This window comes from Mya arenaria, chromosome 11 (assembly GCF_026914265.1).
Source record: "Mya arenaria isolate MELC-2E11 chromosome 11, ASM2691426v1".
In the NCBI taxonomy this organism is placed as follows: domain Eukaryota; kingdom Metazoa; phylum Mollusca; class Bivalvia; order Myida; family Myidae; genus Mya; species Mya arenaria.
The window spans coordinates 64,063,724-64,078,864 of NC_069132.1; the positions used below are offsets into that span (position 1 = coordinate 64,063,724).

Sequence of the window (15,141 nt, forward strand, 5' to 3'; positions counted from 1 at the left end):
ATTTTAATATAAGTTTTGCACTCAAAATCTGATTTAGTTATTATTTAACACTAAATTTTGAGTACAAAACAATGAATTACTTAAAACACACATAAATAATTATTGCCTTCGACGCTGTGAAACTGTTGTTGTTTACTGAAGACTATAATCCATTGACTATGACACTGATTTTCAATTAAAAATGTGTATTTTACATAATTAACGAAAACTGAAAGTACCCTGCAAATTACCGGAAATAGATAACAACGGTGCGTCCTGCAAAATATTCCCGACAAAAAAGACTGTCAACAAATATCGGCTGTTTTGCGGTTACCCGGACCTGATTTTGTCCTGATACAAGGAAAGTTTGCTCGCGGAGAATGTAAAGCATGGAAATACCTTCAAAAAAAAGGCGAAGTCGACGTTGCAGGTTCAAATTTTAAGTAAAAAAACTTCAGAAAATAGAGGAAATTCAGAAGTAAAAAAAATATAAATAATATGCGCGGCCAAATAGTAAGTGCGGGCGCAAAAAAAAAGTTTTTTTTTTTTTTCGTTTTTCGAATTTTAGGTGCGGCAAATCCGACGAACAAATGATCAATTTGTTGTGGCCTTAGGGGTGAAAACATCTCTTTATTGAAAATAAATCGTGTTAGTCAAACAGTGCAAATCTATTTAAAACTGTGCATGGTTCTGATACTCTACTACCAAAAAGCTGCACTGACTCAGGGATTACCCAACAACAATAAAACCAAAAACAACCTCTATTTAATGTCGAACAACCTCAAGCCATTCGGACACGTGTCATGGTGGCATTCCTCTGGTTTACCACGGCCGAGTATCTTTTTTAAAGATACTTCTTGTATAAATTGAGGAGGGGATGGGGTGTTATTCCTCGGGTTTACCACGGCCGAGTATCTTTTTTAAAGATACTTATTGAATAAATTGAGGAGGGGGTAGGGTGTATAATAAATTAATAATATTAATAATTGTTAACGACGGGCTGTCAAACTGATGGTCATATATTGCAAAAATGAAAATCTTGCGGCAGACAACATTTATTTTCGTTTTGGTCAAAGCCAGTCGAAAGACCTCGGCCATTATCCAACAGAATTTCAAGAGTCTATCTCGAAGCTTGCCGGAGATGGCCGAGTTGTAACGATGTTCAAAGGCGGCGCGTGAGAAACGCCAATTGGAGCACATGCAGTGGCTTGATGGCAAGAGCTCATAAAAAGTCATAATAAATCAGTTCAACTAGCCAAAGTATATTTTACATACATGAGCGTGCTGTTGCCAGATGGGTCACGCGCAACAAGGCACACTTTCTTATTTCTTTACTGTATTTTACATGAAAATGGCCATTAAGAGCAATGGAATATATGATTGTATACGCCCTTTATTCAAAAATGAAAACGCATATTCATTAAAACGCGATTTTTTAGAGGATCTACATTGTATTGGCGTTAACATTGATTTGAAGTTGATACGCGTCTTGACGTCATTATACAATGTCGCACGACATGTACGTTGGTGAAATGTACAAAGAAAATCACAAATGGATTCTTTTAGGTGTGCGAAAATAAACAATTGTATGGTTCTTGTCCGGATTGAAAAACCTGATCCTCGGGCACGCTGCGTTTTCGATAACTCGACAAACTTCGATACCGGCTTACCTGTGTCGATTTTTCTATCCGGACCCGAAACACATGATAGATATACGTTAATATGATAATTATAAATATTGTCTGTGTCATAACATGGTTTCGCATAACGGTCGGAGAAGTAATCCTTGTCCAAAATTACAGCGTTACATCGTTCTACAACAGTCCGTCGAAGTTGAAATTGTGGCAAAGGATTGCATCATCAAAATACATGCAAATCTAAAATATTTCACACCTGTAGAAGTAAAAATTAGCATAGTCTTTTATAGGCTTAGAAATATATTCATATCTTTTCTGTTATTTTTTTTATAGAAATTAGTGTCAAATACTTGTTTTTTAACAGCGGTTGTGACCCGTGGTGACCCATGGGAGAATTCCTATGAAGTCACGTGATTCATCACCCTGTATTTGTCATATTTATAAGTATAGTACAGTTCTTCTTTATTATAGCGTCGTCCCTCTCATAGAAGTGTCAGTCCGCTGAACGTATGAGACACCTTGAACAATGAACATATTTACATCCGATTCATTTATGCCGAGCGCCTGGCAGGAAAGCCATTTGTTCCCATTATTCAACTAGCTGCGAGTACATCAGAACAAGTCCGCAGCAGGGCTTGGACGTTCATTCAATTGGTAGACACTATCACTGTGATTTACTATAACAGAGAAATCCCGACATAAAAACATATTGGAAATAATTCCAATGGAGCTGATTTCTTAAACAATTTTAAACCCAAAGAAACAGTTTATCTTATTAAAAAACGAATAATTAAAAATAGAGTACGTACAAAATGTAATATGAACTCTGATAACAGTGAATATAATTTCCTACTTGTGTGTCCATTCTTATTGTGAACCTTGAATAACGCATCTGCCTTACTTTCAATCACGTTGGACTGTTTGTACGTTATTGCCAAAAACTTATCTAAATTTATCATTAACATGATTGCAATTTACTTACCGTAAGTTAAGACGAGGATGTTCTATCAGAATATATATTGATAATCAGATGTTTTGCAGTAATGATAAAGTAATACACCTGATCAACTATAACCATTTTATTTGCATACTTTTATCCTTTAAACAATGCTTAATTTTGAACTATTGTAAATATACAATCATTATTTAGCGTGTTTGTTTGTATAATGTTGATGGCAATGTTCTTGATGCATTTCCCTCACACGTATCGATTTTGTTTAATCATATTTTATTGCTCTTTTGTAAAGAATTATTTTGCATACAATTTACATGTACATTTACAATCAAATAAAACAAAAAGAACAAATGGGTTGGGCTACAAGTCATTACAACATTAGTTTCAGCCCTTCCCAGGCGTCAATATAGCGTCAATGTCGTTTAAATCTATAATTAAACGTAACTAGAAAAAAGAGGTAACGTTAATTACTTTAGAAAAAAGAAGAAAAGAATTGGTTGCTACCAAAAGAAAATACAATGTAATAACATACCAGACCGTTTATATCGTGATTGAGGGTGATATCAAAAGAAACGTTTCGTTAATTTTATGTACTTTAGAACTTCAATAAAAAACACACTATTTTCATCGACTGTGTTATCTTCTATCCCAAATAATAATTTAGATGTACTTAAAGAGTGAAATATCATAGTATTTCGAAAAAATAACACGCGTTCTTCGCCGTATCTACTACATTTAAAGAAATAATGTTCTGCATCTTCTGTGCCTTGTCCACAGTCACAAATAGGAGTATCACGAAGAAAGTTTATGTGGAGATGTGCATTAAGGTTGCTACAAGCATTTAGGATTCTTGTATGGTGTATATTTGAAATTCTGTCCCCGATCGATTTGACGATATATAACGAAATTTAGCTAATCTCGCTATTTCAATCCTTGTCGCCCCAGCGTATTCTTATATGTTATGAATACGGTGGGGTGCTGAGACTTGCTATGTTATGTTGAAATTTATATAAAGTTCTCCCTATTAAGTGTTCTTTAAAACCTTTCTGCGGAATAACCAAAACGATATAAGTGTAGCCATATATAGGATCGTGTTACCTTATATAGTAGCATTTATATTAAAACATACAAATAACATACTCATGTTCGAACACGTAAAACATATTGAAAGTCACAATTCAGGGGCAGGCCACTACGTTACCTTGTAGAGAAGAAAGCGTAGACTAGAATGTTAGTTGTTTATAGCCTTATGAACATTTCTCGTGATTTATCATTTTACAGCGCACCGGCTAAAACTGCGCCAAATGTCAATTCGACCATGACAGCTGTCAAAGGATCAAAGCAAGCCAGGTAAAGTAGAAGTAATTACTGGCGATTCGGTTCACTGCAAGTCAAGTCTTGCGATGTAGGTTTATAATTTAGAAAGCTGGTGTTTGTGTGTGTCAGTGTTTATATAACACGCAATCCGTCAACATGGGACGCGCGTGCAGAAAATTAAATGTTATCTGGTGTTCTGGATTGTTGTTCTTGGTTTTGATAGTCGCTAAGATAAAATGCCATCCTCAATGTTTGGATTCTAGACCACCTTTTAAAGGGACAGGTTTAACATTTTGCTCGCAGTATCAGGACTATGGATGCTGTACTAGTCAAGACGATGTGCAACTGAAAGAAAGATACGATAGAATACAACAACTTATTCCTCCGGAAAACCAGCAGATTTGGACTGATTGCTCAGAGTATGCCAAAACATTCGTCTGTCAAGAATGCTCTCCTTATGCTGCTCATATTTTTGATGCCGAACAAACCACCAAAGATATTGTCGTTAAACCGAGAGCCTTTCCTGGTCTATGTAAAAACTACTGCAGCACTTTCTATCAAAAATGCAAAGATTTTGTGAAATATTACATGGATGAGGCTGGTAGCGGCTATATGGAAGAAGCTTTGAGATTAACCGAAGCTTTATCAAGTCAGATGGAATTTTGTACAAATGGCACCAAGTTGATTGATAATGACTATTGCTTTCCGGAGCTTCTAACAAACCCAATACTTAATGGGAACATTACGATTGAAAAAGTAACTCAAGAAGGATGTTTATGTTTAGAGCCTATGAGTACTGTTTTTTATAGAAATCCTATTTTTCTGAAGCATGCAAATGACAGTTCTAAAAGAATGTTTGTTGGCGAACAGATAGGGCTGGTGCATATAATGTACCCAGATGGTCGTGTATTGGAGGAACCATTCTTAGATTTAACATACGATATCAAAACAACAAGCTCTAAGGGCGATGAAAGAGGAATGCTTGGAATGGCATTTCATCCAAACTATATCAATAATGGGTTATTTTACATTTATTATTCAACTCACATAAGTGATTATGAACAGATTCAGAGCGGAGCAGACCATAAAATAAGGATTGAAGAATTTAAGGTTCGGGATGACAATCCTAACAGTGTTAACACCAGTTACAGCAGAGTCATCTTGGAGGTCTATGAACCATATTGGAACCATAACGGGGGAGAGGTAATCACAGACATTTTGTTAATGTTATTAAGCTTTATTGCAAAAACACCTCTATGCTTTGTTTATCAATTTAAGGCATTTTCACCTGAACAAACTATGGCCCGGTTTTGCAGACACCTGGCCCCTATATCACAAAAGTTATTGAGTCATTTCTCAGTCTCAACCACATAGCCGCATAGCATGATTCAAAATTTTATATGATTTCGTTTACTCATTCTTAAAGCTCATTATCTTATAGATTATGTTGAAAACAATATTTGGTCAAATTGTGCTTTAGAATTAGAAATAACAGTAATATTCTTACGAATATTGAGCAATGATGTTACTGAAAAAGAAAAACATGAATCCACAAGAGATTGTGTTTTTAAAATGAGTAAAACAGTAGCAAATTTATACTGTATATAAATGTGGAAAAATGGGTTGAGCTTGAATTTGAGATATGACAAGAATTTTTGTGATATTGGTGCGTCAACTATGCTGTACAGTGTATGTCTCCCTTCTATAAATACAAATCTCAAAAAAAAATCATGCACCTATCATTATGGTTTGCCTTACCTAGTGATAATGTGCATACATTTCTGGTGATTTTTTTTTTATCTGGCATAAAAAAGGTCGACATCAGGAAAATGACTGTCCCTGCCATAATGAAGCCCTGTGCTAGCATTACTAGAGGATACTGTGGTGTTTTCAACTGAATAATGGGTTGAAATTCGCAATTCCTAAAAGTTCATGTTTTTCCCAAAAATTCAACTCAAATGTCACAATTCCTCAAAAATTAAATCAGATGAGGCTTTGCTTTTTTGTTTGAAATAAACTCAGTACTGCATTGTATGGTTAATTCACTATATTAGGCATTTTATCTCTATTTTTACAAGTCTAAAGGCCCCATTCACAAAAAATGGAAATAACCCACTGCATATACAGTTTATACTACTTGTAAGGCCTAAAAAAAAATACATTCGGTTCGAGTTACCCGACCCTACCTATGGAATAGGCGCCGACCCTACCGTTTTTATAGTCAGTTTGAAAAAAAAATGAAAAACTAAAAAAAAAATTAGTTGCTTTTCAATATGTAGTTTAAACCTTAAATGCTTATACAGAAGATAACTTTATAACTTTAACACTATTATCCAATGATGAAAATGATATTCTTATATAAAGCCTAATAAAAAAAAATAAAAAAGCCTACCTACCCTACCTATTTTTGAAAAGGATGTAACCCTAACCAATAATTTTTTTTTTAGGCCTAAGTACCCATTCTCAAAACTAATATATTATTTTTATCATGCTACTGTCCACACTCTTAAAAAAATAATGCAGTGTTGTTGTTTTTGTCCTGAAAATTTCAACCCCATCTCAAATGCTAAAAACACTTTTTCTTAAATGTTATAATCAAATTACCAATTTTGAATGTCTTTGTCAATTAAAAAGGGACCAAATGGACTGAAATTGGTTATGTATAATGGAGGTGATTTTGCATTCTTAAACCATTATCACATTTTTTCAGTTTTCCTGTTTTATAATTTTTTAAATCTGCCACTCTCATAAAATTGAATGTTTCGACAACTTTTGTTGTTGTCTTGGAACGAGCCATTTTTTGAAAAATTGCATGGAAACCAGTTAAATAAGACTGCTGACTAAAAAATCAGATCGCAGGTTTTCATGTTTATGTTCAAAATTGATGGTTTATCATTTTTCTTAAAGTATTAGTAACCCTTTCAGCCATTAATTTAACGATTGGTGACAACAACCCGAGATGGTAAAGAAAGTGTCTGAAGTGAAAATGAACACGAAAGAAGAATTCTGTAGAGATATTAAGTACTGCAATGTGTGCATGAGCATGCATGTACTTTGATAAGGTACATGGTTGTTTTACGTTACAATACAAAGCTAATATTGTGCGCACTGTTTTCCCATTTAAGAAAGCACCATGCCCCTATTTTGGACCACCCTGCCCTTTTTTTGGCCCACCCTGCCCTTTTTAATTCCTGGCTAAAACACTATCATTAAACATTAATTATAGAAAGGTAATATAAAAGTCTGGAATGATTCTGATCTTTTGCCAGCAGCATCACATGATAATAGATATTTACGCCAACAATTGGCTCATTCCAAGACAAAAAATAAAAAAAAGTTGTAAAACTCTGTAGGAGTGCAGTTTTAAATCATTCTTGTTAATTGCCATGCAAGTCAAAATGAGGCATCGATCCCAATCAGAATTGCCCTGGCCCCATTCCCAAAATTCTAAAAAAAAGCACACACACTGATCTGTTAACAATGATTCAAATATAAATGTGGCCAGTTAACACTATGTTAAAATCATTGGCAGTTAAAGTTTCATGAGGATCTTTATAGTTATGCCGTAGGAAAAGAAGCTGATGTTAGTATTGACATTAATTGATTTACACTTGAGATTTATTAAGTGAAATGATTCGATACATGTAGGTTATTGTTCATGTATTATAAATTAAACTAAATTATTCCTATAGAGCAACAGTGACCATATGAATAAGTTTGATTAATTTGTTATACATGAATTTGAACCTAGCAATGTTATGACTAACAAGTATCCTTAAAGATCACTTAGCCTATTAAATTATTTGATACAATCATGTAGCAAATAACCAGAATGGTGTGCATGGTTGGCTCTGATTGGCTTGTTTTTAAACGATTAAATATAAATAATTATATGCACATGATGTCAGTATAATATTCAATTGTGATTTAATTAAAGTTAATTAAACTGAGGTCCACCAATTGTTTTACAAATCTAGTCTTATGTTATAATTATATGACAAGAAATACCCATGGGGGCAAATTTTCCCCACCCCCAGACTTTTGGCTTATTTCTCCCGAAGGGTATAATTTACCAAAGCATGTATTTCTTGTCATATAATTGCAACATAGGAAAGGCTTGATATAGCGTTTATATGTACATATTATATGCTTCTGAAGTAAATTTGCCAACGGGGGGGGGGGGGGGAATTTGCCCTCAAGAGTAAATCTTGTCATGTAAGTACAAAAATAAACATATTCCATGACATCAAATTCAGTCCCAATTTGTTAAACATTTATTAGTCATCAAAGCTAAAAACAATCATAATAACTGGATAGAACTAGCAGGATCCTGAACAAAGCGTAAATTCAGGTTCACTTTAAAGGGACTTGCTCGCTTATATGTTGGCAACATTTTTTTCACCTTTCTCGAAATTGAGTTATATTGCGTACATTTTTTTAGCAAACACCTGAGAGATACTGATTTAAAAATATAATTATGAAGATTAACCCTTAACAAAATTAATTTAAACAAAGAATTTCTGTCACAGTTTAAATAATTATTAACAATACTGTGCACTGACTGTGAAGCTGTAATTTAAACTTTTGATAATGTTTTATCGTTTTTTAATGTTTTAAAAAATCATTGTTTTCCATTTTTTACTCATAATATAAAAAATGATATCTGACTATATAAAACATGAACGAGTCCCTTTAACTGTTAGACTCATGATGTGCGTTGTAATGATTTTGCAAAATCAAATGTCCTATGTCAGCTAACCATGTCAAGCAAAAAACAATTTGTCGTTTATCAATTTACTAATTATAGCATTGACGTGGATAATTACTTACGACGTAACATGGTTGCACTCATTCATTAACTTTGGCAGACGTGATCCAAGTCAGCTTTGTAATTATTGGTTTACGAACTTGTACATTCATTTGTCAATACGTGTCTACGCTTAGAACAGTTACATGTATAATTAATGATGTATATTCTGAGCCTTTGAGAAATAAAAATCAACCATTGCTCATTGACAATAGTTGATATATATATATTGCAAACAAGACTGTGAAAAACGCTGCAAAAAAATCAATATTTGGTTTTAGAAACTGCAAATAAACATAAACACTTAGAAAGCTCCACATGCATAATTTATTATTATAACTTCTTTAGTAAGAGTGGAATTGTTAAAGAAATGGATACTGGTAATTAATGCAAATATTCAACTGTTTGTAGTAGACATTTATATAGATTATAATTGTTATAGTTATGGTACCCGCTACACCTGAGTTATATTTAGATTATACATGAGCCCTTTAGCGAAAAAGTATAATATGAATTATTGAATCAGAAGTATTGGTTGGGGTGATCATGCAATTTTGTACCACGTTGTCAACGACTCTGTTCAATAACAGCACCCAGTATAAGGGGAAAGCTTTCTTAATTATCAGCACAGTAGTTATATAATGGTTAATTAATCACTGCCATTCTATTTGTAAATGTTTCATTATAGGAGTTTATTTGTAGACAAAAAAGAAAACAACACTTTCAATGCGCAGACTACTTTTAAGGAGTAAGACCCACCTTCCCTTCGTGGATATAGACATTTATATAGATTGTGTATTATAATGGTTTATTACCGCCATTCTATTAGTTATAACGTTTCATTATGGAAGTTTATTTGTAGACTAAAAACAACAACAACACCTTCAAACGTACAGAACACTCAACGAGTAAGACCAACTTTCCATTTCCCTTTGTGGATTTTCTCTATCGCGGGCAACACAATGAATTTATCGACTGTCCGCGTTCTTCAGGGTTTGAATTTAAGGCCCTCGGAGGGTGATCAGTCGACAAAGTTCAAATATGCTATTAAAACTTATTGACATGCTAGAATATTTATAGAAAAAAGTTTCATCATTCTATTATTTTCTAAACTGTCACATTTCAAATTTACATTTGTATCTGTACATTGTGTACTTCAATACAGAAATCCTCTCATTGAACAGAAATTATCACAGATTTATTTTGAAGTTATCAAGATTACTGGGTTACAAAAAGCCTTAAAATATATGATTTAAAGCAAAGCCTCATGCGTTGACTGAATACAAAATAATGGCTTTTTTACAAGCTTGGGCTTTATTCAGGCTTGTAATAATTTGATGATGGATTTGTTTATTATAATTTTGTGGCCTCACAGGGTTTTCAAAAAGTTGCTGAATTTGTATCAGTAGGCCGAAACCATTAAGTACAAAAAACTTAACCAGCTATTCTCAGTTCAAAGTACAAAGTCAAGTGTCTCAAGTGTGTAATACTTTATTTTGATGATGTTCTGAAGATTTACAGTAAGCTTGGGATGCATAATAAAATTCAATGTATACCTCTACAGGTCTTTATTCAAGGTTTGTTATAGGGCCCAATAAATTGGTTTGGCTAGGGCAGGCCTTTTTTGCCCATATCTGGGAAAAAGACCTTAGAAATATTAGGAAAATTTGCGTCGCGAAATATACCATTTTGAGAAAAATAACCCCTTTACATAATACATTGGGATATTTTACAGTTATAGATCATGTTTTCCTGTCTCAAGCAAATGAGGAAATTATTAAATATAAATTTCTTTTCCCTTTCAAAGGATCTTAAATAGCTGAAAATATCATTCTGTGTAAGTTTGGATATCAATTGCAATAAATCATGACAGTAGTTTAAAACCTTAAATGCTTATACAGAAGATAACTTTTACACCATTATTCAATGATGAAAATGACATTCTTATATAAATCCTAATAAAAAAAAAGAAAGAAAAAAAAAAAAAGCCTACCTACCCTACCTATTTTTGAAAAGGATGTAACCCTAACCAAACATTTTTTTTTTAGGCCTAGGCAATAAGCCTATATTTCCAATAATAAAACTTTGGATAAGAACGATCTTGAGTAAATAGCTTTCCTTTTATAAATAATGTAAATTCAAGCCAACTCTACACTTAATTTTGTGCTTCATATTTGCAAATAAATTATTTTCATATATACAGAGTACCCTTTTTGTTAAAGATATTTATGTTATTTATAGCAGTAAAGACCACTAACCGTGAACAATAAATTAAGATTTTGCACCTGACTAAAATATGTGTATTTCAAAATTGTGCCATTGTGATTATGATTTCATTATTAAGTCATGCGTTCATTTCATGCTTAATGCTTGAATTGTGATTGCTCTCGTACCCTATTTCTGCCCAACCCCTCAAAACTTTCAATAAATTGGCACTGTGATGAGGCCCGTCATGTGTGGGGGGTGCTGGTCGGCTTCTGTTCCTGCCCTGGGGGGAGGGGCAATGAACCCTGTTTTGCTCCATACTATATGAATCCTGCATGCATACCTGATAGGTTGAACATCTGAGGGCCAGTATTCAATATTGATCTTACCCTTTTCCTTGCCTCAAGGGTTCCTTTCACAGGATTGGTCAGCTAAATATACAGGCCAATCAAAACACTTAGTTTCTTATCTTAAATTAAAGTTCAATCTAGTAAGTTGCATATATGGAATACCAGATCGTTAAGTTTATGTTCTAATTTTTTACCGTATCTATTTTTCTTATCTATTATGCAAAACCACCCTCTTACATTATGAAACTCAAACTATTTAAAGCTTTCAATATCATGATGTGGCAATAATAATGTTCTAGTCACGTACTTGTCCATATTAAAAGCAGTTTAATACATGTTTATAATAATATCAAAACCATATTAGATTACGTCTGTGATCTTCTTTAAAATTATTGGAGGTTATCCATGCAATACAATGTCATATTTATACTAACAATTGCTACTTTGAAGTATGTATTTTTTTTGTTTCAAATACTTGTAATGTTTTCACCCAGAGCTTCGTATCATATAGGCATTATGTTATTTTAAAGAAACAAATAGAATTGCTACGTAATCATTGCACAATTTTTAATTATTACCTTCCTTAGATATATCATATCATAGTGCACCAGTCAATTTAAACCAAGGCCCAAGGTCTAGGGGTATACCAGGGAAAGCGGTGGTTTTGTTTTCGCACTGAAAATAGCTGGAAATGGGCCTTACCTAGGATGTCCCCGGCGTGCGGAGGTATTTGGTGTGGAATTTACTAGCAGTTTGTCCCTGCAGGGTGGGTTTTTTATCTGGGTTTGGCTGGACTGAAAGTAAAAGTCCCCGCTATTCCCAGGGCTTATAATAGGGACCTTGGTTAAAATTGACTGGTGCAATTAATAGCAACATCATTATTTAAAGCGACAGTCCGCAAAAGTAACCGTATTTCAAAAGTTTTTAATAAGTTCCACATTGTTTCAGACCGACTGAACCGCAATTATTTTTTAAAAAATCGCTTTAATAACTTAGATTTAACAAATTGAAAATTGCCGAAAGTTGCTATTTTTAGACGGCAAAAGAGAAAGTAGGTCTACGGTTTTTCCGACTACTCTTGGGGGCGATACTATTTCCCGGTCCCGGTCTCATCCGGTCCCGGTCTCCTCCGGTCTCTGTTTTATAGTAGCTATCGGGCGTGATCAAAAAGGTGTTAATGACCGCGGGGGGTAATAGGATTACAAAAGATTACAGTTGATTAAAACATTAGATATTTGATGATAATTGTGTCACTATTTATTTCAAATTTTATATCAATAAAACATAAAATAAATTTAGGCAAAGATAAAAACATGAAATATGCACATGTACTGAAATTAATGTCATGAATAACAAACACATTGAGTGTGTGTTTTTTTTCATATTAAATTCAGTTATAAGTATACTATTGATAATAGTAATACAAAAAATAACAATGCTTGACTACATGTAAATCAGATATGAGTCGGATATGCAAACATGGAATTTTTCAATTGTAATCATTTATGCTTAAAATTTTTTATGTCGGGGGTAAACATAAAAGGAAGAACAATAACATAACATAACATAATTTAAAAGGTGCAATTCTAAGTTACTTCATACTCTAGCCGTCCTCAATCTTTTATGCAAAAAACATGAGCATTTGTACTGCATCGCATCTTTCTCTACACCTTTAACACGAATTGCATAAATAGTGTATACCTATAACAAATTGCATAAATTAAGACATAATGTTTATATATTTTATACCATTTTGTTACATATAAAAACAAATAAGATTGTCAAAATCGTGTTATAAACATCAGCAACACAATCCGTTGCCTGGGGCCATAAGTTATGAACCGGGAATTATGAGACCGGATGAGACCGGATTTTACGAGGAGAGACCGGGAAATAGTATCGCCCTGCGCATGCGCAAGAACTTTGGAATCCCACTGTTTTTTTCAATTATATAACCGTTAACTCTCGGGGGCCGATAGTTAAGAAGAGATATTGAAAATGACACGAAAAACTCATTTCTAGGTCGATTTGAACCAAATTTTTTTTGGATTCGTCAGTCAGGAATGCTTATCAACACATAGATGAATTTTATTTTTTTTTCATGGCTAATTTGCCCGATTTGCGGACTGTCGCTTTAAATGATGTTATACAAAAATCTATGCAAAAAAATATATTATATTAAATCAATGTAAATTTAACATATAAATAATCTAAATGTCAATATATTGTATCTAAATGCGCTAACTCATCTTTGCATCCTAATGATGGATGGTTTACCTTAAAAAAAACACACATGGGGGAAATTCAATCCAATAATCATGAAGGTAAAGGGTAGGTATAGGTTAATGTTCAAAAATGCACGTTTTAGGTTTTGTTTATATTTTGTTAATTAAGTTATGTCACGTTTACAAAATATTTGTCAATATGTTTGTGTTTATTTATCATTAATTATAACATAATATTTATCATGAATGATTGATTAATGTTTCAATTTACATAGAAAAACCTCATGCCTTTTTATGAAAGGAAAATAATCTTCATTAGGTGTTAAATACAGGATCTTAAATGTCAGGGGCATAGCTAGCCCTCTATTTATGTGGATTCATAAATGTGTCAGGGATGTCCGGAAGCATGCCTCCTCAGAAAATTTTGTAAACCATGGTGCATTCTGAGGTGCTTTTTTAGTATTGGAAAATGGAAGGTTTTAGGATCATTTAGTCAAGTACGCCATACTGCAACTTTGGCTGATTTTATTTGTCAGATCAAATCATGTGGATTTTGCAGCTTACTTGCGTATAAGCAGCTACGCGCCTGAATGTCATTTGCGATTTAATTCAAAACTTTATGAATCAGTTAAAAATAAGTTAAGGATAGATTATAAAATGCTGTCCTCTGGAGATGGTTCCATCATGGGTTAATGTACTATAACATTTGGTATTTTATGGCAATGAAAGTAAGATTATTTAATGACATGGCAGACACATTTTATGCCAAAAATGAATATTTTATTCATTTTTCCGGATGTTATGTTGGACTCGAAATTAGTAGGGCAAAATTTAATTAATCAACGTCAAGTTGATTATTATAATAAGTATTGTAACATTATACTGCTCTAAGTTATATATTACTAAGGAAATACACATTTGTTTTACTACTTATGAGACAATGAATGTCTTGTGATTTTTCTAAATAATAATGTGGAAAATATTTATAAAAAATGATTTTTTGTTTTTTAGGAATGAAGTGTTATTTTAATATGCAAAAAGCTTTAGGCAAAATTACTCTAATTTACTCAGCAGAGAAAGAGATACTCCTTTTTCATTTTCATCCTTTAAGATTATGGGTCCATTCAGCATAAATGCTTCAGAAACCTTGTAAATTATCATATTTATATATGTAGCATAATGTTATAAAAAGGCTTTTTAGCAATTAACCACTTGTTTTTTTTATACCTCTTGGTGCATTTTATACTGCACAGTTTTGCACAGATAGTTCAGCTCTTTATCTATATAATTTAAACAATGAAAATCGAAATTCAAACTATGTAGAAATTGAAACCGGGTAATCCTTGTAGCAATTTATGATCAGTGCAAAATCTGGCTAAAATCTTTCCTGTGCAAATGGCCTATTGTGGATGTCATATGTGTGTCCAACAGTATCATTAAATTTCCTCCAGGACTGAGGAGTGTGATCTTTTATGTTTTTAATTATAAAATGGTTATGAATTATTTCAGATTTTGTTTGGAGACGATGGGTACATGTATTTGTTTATCGGGGACGGAGGGATGGCTGGAGATCCGCTCAACTCCGGCCAAGACTTGTATGTATCTATAAAAAATCCATCAGTCTTATTAGTAGTCAAAATTAGCGTAATGCCTGCACTGGTAAAAT

General features: G+C 33.2%; 1 protein-coding gene across 4 annotated transcripts in view; it reads left to right on the top strand.

Annotated features, from left to right (window-relative positions):
* The first annotated feature begins 3,912 nt into the window (after positions 1-3,912).
* The window catches only part of LOC128209851 (HHIP-like protein 1), a 38,617-nt gene continuing 27,388 nt past the window's right edge, over positions 3,913-15,141 (top strand). For 3 of the 4 annotated variants that reach the window (XR_008257068.1, XM_052914100.1, XM_052914101.1), the window contains exons 1-2: positions 3,914-5,091; positions 14,985-15,070. Coding sequence is in view for 3 of the 4 variants with exons in the window: in XM_052914100.1 (XP_052770060.1) it covers positions 4,045-5,091; positions 14,985-15,070 (1,133 nt within the window). In the remaining variant the exon portion in view is untranslated. Of the gene's footprint in view, positions 5,092-14,984; positions 15,071-15,141 lie in introns of all 4 variants that reach the window. The other variant, XM_052914099.1, reaches the window with a different exon arrangement.